The 6,957-nt window shown below is 49.7% G+C and overlaps 1 protein-coding gene across 4 annotated transcripts in view; it reads right to left on the minus strand.

The window, feature by feature from the left end:
* The window catches only part of PCNT (pericentrin), a 107,405-nt gene extending 106,548 nt beyond the window's left edge, over nt 1-857 (minus strand). For all 4 annotated transcript variants that reach the window (XM_040264561.1, XM_040264551.1, XM_040264543.1 and 1 more), the window contains exon 1: nt 674-857. In XM_040264561.1, coding sequence (XP_040120495.1) covers nt 674-730 — 57 coding nt within the window. In that variant the 5' untranslated portion in view covers nt 731-857. The remainder of the gene's footprint in view (nt 1-673) is intronic.
* Nucleotides 858-6,957: the final 6,100 nt, after the last annotated feature.

The following is a 6,957-nucleotide window of genomic DNA, read 5'->3' on the forward strand; positions in this document are numbered from 1 at the left end:
AGGACTCCGTGTAAACGAACATCTGCACGTAGTTTTAATCGGATGGAAGCTGAGCTGAGCCCTAGGAGAAGCCTGTGATGCCCAACTGCTGGGAGGCCTGGCCTCCAAGCCCTCCAGGAATCCGGGCAGGAACTGGGAGGTGCGCAGGTGCAGAGTTGTGGCGACCGCGCCAGCCCCGCACCTCGGGCTTCGGGAGCGGGCAGGAGTCAGAGACACCGCGTCCCGACGACACCACAGCCTGTCAGTAAAGCCGCCTCGCCAGCTAAAAGGGCAGGTCCCCTAGGCCCGGGTACCTGCAGGGGCTGGGCTCCCTGGGGGACGGGTGGAGGGAACTTGCCTTCCTTAACTCCGCCCCTGCCCCTGCGCAAGCGCAGCCCCGCCAGTCCCGGCGTACCCCGCGCCCGCCCTCCCCCGCGAGGGGCTGCGCGTCCCCAGCCGCTGATTGGCTGCGGCTGCGATGGGGGCGGGAACTGGCTGAGGGCGGCGGATTCAAGATGGCGGCGGCCAGGGGGTGGCCTCCAGCCGAGGCGGCAGAAAGGGCAAGAGTGCAGCAGCGGCGGCGGCGGACCCCGCCTGGCTGCGTCCGCTCCTAGAAGGGGGCGGTGGCGAGCACTGGAGCCCGCCCTATGGGCCCCACGCCGGGACAGCACGGGGAGGAGGCGCTGCCATTTACCTTCGCTCTCCCAGCTTCCACTTTTCTGCGCCGCTGCTCTTGCTCATCATCTTCCATCTTCCTCTGGCGCCCTTAGCCAGTCGCCAGGAGGTGGCTGAGCGGATGCGGCGCCGCCTTCGCTCTATTTACACTCCCTCCCCCTCTCCTGGGCTCACCCTCCCCCCACGACAACTGTCACGCAGACGTGGGCCCGCCCCACGTCCGGCCCCGCCTCGAGGCGTGCACCCCGGCTGGTGGCCAATCAGGGGCCCCAGTCCTGCGCTCGCGCCGGCGCGCTCTGGGCTGTGCGTCCAAGGAGGTGCTGCTCAGCGGAGCCCAGCTCCAACTCTTTCCTCTCCGATTGGGGAATGTCCGCTCCCGCCTCTTCGGGCGGACCAATGAGCGGGGCGCGGCGGCTTCGGCGCCCTCAGCGGTTGGTGGGTTTGAAGCGCCCTGTGAATTTGGGGGGGCTCCGGCTCGCACTGGTGCGGCTGCTGGTTCGCGTTCCCCGGAGGTTTGGGCCGTACAAGAGGCGTCTGCGCCGGTGCCCACTTGGGTCGAGCTTTGCAAGAGCCCTGGGACAAGTCCAGGAGGCCGGGCCCCATTGCGTGGATGCGCCAGCTCGGGGCTGTCCCTGAAGTCGTGTTCCAGGTGTCCGTGACCGGATCCCGGGGTTGCAGGACCCAAACGTTCATCTCTAAGGGTCCTGGCCCTGTGTGTGTCACGATAACCGCCGGCAAAATCACTTGATTTCATTCCTAGCCATCCCTCCCTTGGGTCCCGCTGGCGCCTGTACCCACGGAACCGGAGTGCCAGGGGCGGCCACAATTAGTTCAGTAGGAATTGACGCCAGGACCCCCAGCCCAAGGATCCCAGAGCTGCAGGGACAAGAAGCCACTGGCGGTGCTGCCACTCCTGGATTCTTCCCAGTGGGCACACAGTGCTATATCGAGGACTCTGTTTCAGTGCGTCTGTGCCCAACTTGCTCTTCTGGTTAGTGCGGTTCACGGTTTGACCAGGGGACCCCACAATCATGGGTCCCTTCTGGCATCTCTGACATAAAGCATTGCCCTGCATCAGAGTCTTAGGAGGGATTCTGTGCACTGGGAAACTGAGAGGGTCAGGCTGAGGCTCTAAGGGCAGGAAAGGCAAACCCATGCCTGGAATACAAGTGTATTCCTGTTAGGGCAGTCCCTGGAACCCAGCGTGTAAAGGGTTTCATAGGGCCTCCATGCTAAGAGGTCTTGTTGAGTCGCTAAGTTGTGTCCAGCTCTGCGACCCCATAGACTGTAGCCCACCAGGCTTCTCTATTCATGGGATTTTCCAGGCAAGAACACGGGAGTGGATTGCCATTTCCTTCTCCAAGGGACCTGCAAAGATGCAATTTCAAATGTTACAGCAATTGTACCTAGTTCTAGATCGCCAGAGGGAGAGAGCTGTTTCAGTGAAAGGCAGAAAGTCTCTTCTTACGCAGAAAAGTTTTAAGGCCTGAAAATGTTTGGGTAAAAGGGTAAATCATTCCAAATACTTGGAAATGGTTATTAAAAAGGAATATGCTGTACTTGTTCAAGTTTCTGTGAACCTAAAACTGCTCTAAAAGATAGTCTTATTAAAAAAATTTTTAAAGAAAAGGAATGTGATGTGGGTTGTGAACTCCTGATCTGTGTCAACTGGAGTCTCATGAAACCATTGTTTGTTTCTTAGCTTCAGACTCCACTTGAACCTGTTTGTCCAGATAAGGAAACAATGCTAGGTTTTTATTCCTAGCCCACGGTTTTGATTAACAATCAAATGCTGTTACAGTAACTAAGGTTATTGGAAGCTGATAGGCTCTGACTAATTAACACTGATCCAAAGCATGTGGTCTGCACCTCTTGTAACTGTAGCTTAACTGTGCCTGGGTGAATGTTCCCACAAACTCAGGAACTCAGGAAGAGACACAGGAAACCCCTAAGCAGCTATGCCTCTCTGCCTTATATGAGTAGGAAGACAGTGCAGCAACTAGAGAGAAGGTGGCATGTCAAAGAAGATTGGGGTGGGTGACTGCAAGCATGTCCAACCCAGAGACCACACACTGTGGCCTCTGAGTTTCCTTCACTGGAGCAGGGTGTGTGTGCAGGCCGTGTGCTCCCCTGCTGCTCCCTGAGACTGAGTGACGGTGGCTGTGCTCCTCCACTGGTATGCTGCTGTGAATCTGCTGACATGAGCTCACCTTTTAACCACAACTCACAAATCTTCAGGGAGCCTTGGATACTCAACCACCTCCTGAGTCAGACCATAGCCCTTTTTGGGTGGTGAGTAGAGTTTCCAGTCTTGGCTCACAGACGTGAGGCTCTGGACTCCTAAGACCAGGGGTCAGCAGGTTACACTAGCAGACCACAGGATCAGATTTCCCAAGAGCATTCAGGGACTCAGATCCACACCTGAATCAATCTCTACATGTTGCAATACATCAGATTGATTATCTTCTTTGCAGTCAAAGATGGAGAAGCTCAGTACAGTCAGCAAAAACAAGACCTGGAGCTGACTGTGGCTCAGATCATCAGTTCATTATTGTAGAATTCAGGGTTAAATTGAAGAAAGCAGGGAAAATCACTAGGCCATTGAGGCATGACATAATCAAATCCCTTATCATACAGGTCAAGTGACAAATAGAATTCAAGGGATTAGATCTGGTAGAGTGACTAAAGAACTATGGAGGGAGGTTTGTCACATTGTAGCAGAGGTGATCACAAAATCCATCCCAAAGAAAAAGGCAAGAAGGCCAAGTGGTTGAGGAGGTTTTACAAATAGGCAAGCAAAGAAGAGAAGTGAAAGGCAAGGAAGAAAGGGAAAAATATACCCAACTGAATGCAGAGTTTCAGAGAATAGGAGAGATGAAAAGGTCTTCAATGAACAATGCAAAGAAGTAGAGAAAGATAATAGAATGGGAAAGACTACAGATCTCTTCAAGAAAATTGGAGATACCAGGGAACATTTCATGCAAGGATTGGCACAATAAAAGACAGAAAAAGTAAAGATCTAACAGAAGCAGAAAGGCTAAGAAGAGGTGTCAAGAATACACAGAACTATACAAAAAAGCTCTTAATGACCTGGATAACCACCATGATGTGGTCATTCGCCTAGAGCCAGACACCCTGGAACATGAAGTCAAATGGGCCTTAGGAAGCATCACTACAAACAAAGCTAGTAGAGGTGATGAAATTCCAGCTGAACTATTTCAAATCCTAAAAGATGATGCTGTCAAAGTGCTACACTCAATATGTAAGCAAATTTGGAAAATTCAGCAGTGACCACAGGACTGGAAAAGGTCAGTTTTCATTCAAATCCCAAAGAAAGGTAATGCCAAAGAATGTTCAAGCTTCTGGACAATTGTGCTCATTTCACAAGCTCACAAGGTAATGCTCAAAATCCTTCAAGCTAGGCTTTGAACCAAGTATGTGAACTGAGAACTTAGAGATATTCAAGCTGGATTCAGAAAAGGCAGAGGACCATGCGTGTACAGCTTCCCCAACGGCTCAAGGAGTAAAGAATCCCCCTCCAATGCAAGAGACACAGAAAACACGGGTTCAATCCCTGAGTTGAGAAGACCCCTGCAGAAGGAAATGGATGTAGAAAAGGCAAAGGAAAAAAAGAAAAGGCAGAGGAACCAGAGATCAAATTGACAACATTCACTGGATCACAGAAAAAGCAAGGTGATTCATCAAAACATCTACTGCTTCATTGACTATGCTAAAGCCTTTGACCAGTGGATCACAACAAATTGTGGAAAATTCTTAAACAGATGGGAATACCAGATCACAGAAACCTGTATGCAGGTCAAGAAGCAACAGTTAGAACCAGACATGGAACAATGGACTAGTTCCAAATTGGGAAAGGATTATGTTAAGGCTGTATATTGTCACCCTACTTACTTAACTTACATGCAGAGTACATCATGCAAAATTCTTGGCTGGATAAAGCACAAGCTAGAATCGAGATTGTCAGGAGAAATAACAACCACAAATTTGCAGATTATTCCACTCTGATAGAAAGTGAAGAGGAACTAAAGAGCCTCTTAATGAAGGTAAAAGAAAGCTTAAAAGCTGGCTTGAAACTCAACACAAAAGAACTAAGATCATGGCATCCAGTCCCATCACTTCATGGCAAATAGAAGGGCAAAAGGTGGAAACAGTGACAGATTTTGTTTTCTTGGACTTGAAACTCACTGCGGATGGTGACTGCAGCCATAAAATTAAAAGACGCTTACTCCTTGGAAGAAAAGCTATGACAAACCTAGACAGTATATTAAAAAGCAGAGATGTCACTTTACCAACAAAAGTCTATATAGTCAAAGGTATGGTTTATCCTGTGTTCATGTGCAGTTGAACCATATGGTTTATCCTGTGTTCATGTGAGAGTTGGACCATAAAGAAGGCTGAGCACCGAAGAACTGATGCTTTTGAACTGTGGTGCTGGAAAAGACTCTTGACAGTCTTTTGGACTACAGGGAGATCCAGCCAGTCCATCCTAAAGGAAATCAACCCTGAATGTCCATTGGAATGACTGATGGTAAAGTTAAAGCTCCAATACTTTGGTCACGTGATATGAAGAGCCAACTCATTGGAAAAGACCCTGATGCTGGGGAAGATTGAAGGCAAACGGAAAAGAGAGTGGCAGAGGATGAGATGGTTAGATAGCATCATCGACTCAATGGACATGAATTTGAGGAAGCTCCGGGAGATGGTGAAGACCAGGGGAGCCTGGTGTGCTGCAGTCCATGGGGTCTCAAAGAGTTGGACACGATTTAGCAACTAAACAACAAACCACAGCATGTGCATCGTTTGCCCATGCTGCCTTGGCCAGTGATTTTCAAACTGTGTTCCTAAGAACCCCAAAATCATTTCCATGGCTATTCTAGATGTTCTGTAAACGCTGGATCTGAACCTTAGTTCATTTTTAACAACTAAAACACTGTCCAAATATGTAGATATACACCCTCATGGAGGGAAACATAACCCCCACTCCTTATGAAAGGGCTGTGCATAGCTACTTCCTCCTGCAGAGGACAGTGTGGAAAGAGAAAAATAGTACCTGTGCAGTGGGATACCTGACGGACACACTCGTACCACGTAACTGAGGTCAGCATCATCTGTGTGGGTCATGTTGATGGCATGCACTCTGGATGGGATGTGATTAGAAGGGCCGTCTCCTCTGTGGTCTTCTTCCCAACAACCATAACCCCAGTGCAGTCATAAGAAATTATCAAGCAAATCCCAGTAGTGGACGGACCCCTTACAAAGATTCCAGATATAGTAGATACTGGTACAGTATACCATAATAGAAAATACTGTAGTCATGCGCTCAGTAGCTTCCGACTCTTTGTGGCTCCATGGACTGTAACCCGCCAGGATCCTCTGTCCATGGGATTTCCAGGGCAAGAGTAGTGGAATGGGTTGCCATTTCCTACTCCAGGGGATCTTCCTGACCCAAGGATCAAAGCCACATCTCCTGAGTCTCCTGCATTGGCAGGTGGCACTGGATCCAAACAATATTTCTCAAAACTATCAACATCATCAAAAGCAAGGGGAACCCAGGAGGACCTGGTGACTAAATGTCATATGGTGTCCTGGACAGGATCCTGGAACAGAAAAGGAACAGTAGACAGCATAATAAGGAAATCAAATGAATTATGGACTTTAGTTAATGCTACTGCATTGGTATAGATTCATTTACTGTAACGAATGTGTCATACTAACTTAAGATGTTAATAGTAGGGAACCCATGTATATGGAAATTCTCTTCTCAATTTTTCTATAAACCTAAAAAGGAAGCTTTTTAAACTAACAAACTGAAACCCACTGGGATGTGTTATGGCGACCTCCCAGCCACCTCAAGTTGCTTGGCTAAGTTAATTCATTTTTGTGTACCTCAGACCTCCTGTTTGAATCTTAGGGTCATGACACATATGAAGCCATAAATACTGAAGCCTATGGGCAGTTTGGCTGCCAGGTCAAGTTTATGGATTGGCTGCTCTGAGCGGGGCTGTAAGCATGCTGACCCAGCACTTACCCAGCCAGGACTGCTGGCACTGGGTCCACCTTCAAGTCTGCTATGTCGGCTTCATTCTTCAGGCTGACTCATTTGTGAACCTGAGCTGGAGACGATGGGGTGCCCTGCCCTCCCTTGCCGGGCTCACCCCCTCCCCACACCAGCCCTGTGGACATGCACTCCCTCCCCACCCAGCAGCTGGGTCAACCATCAGGGGCTGACCTGGCAGGGGGTGGTCCTGCTCCCAGGTACCCCTGACCCCCAGCCACCAGGAC

This window comes from Oryx dammah, unplaced genomic scaffold, assembly GCF_014754425.2.
Source record: "Oryx dammah isolate SB20612 unplaced genomic scaffold, SCBI_Odam_1.1 HiC_scaffold_2, whole genome shotgun sequence".
In the NCBI taxonomy this organism is placed as follows: Eukaryota; Metazoa; Chordata; class Mammalia; order Artiodactyla; family Bovidae; genus Oryx; species Oryx dammah.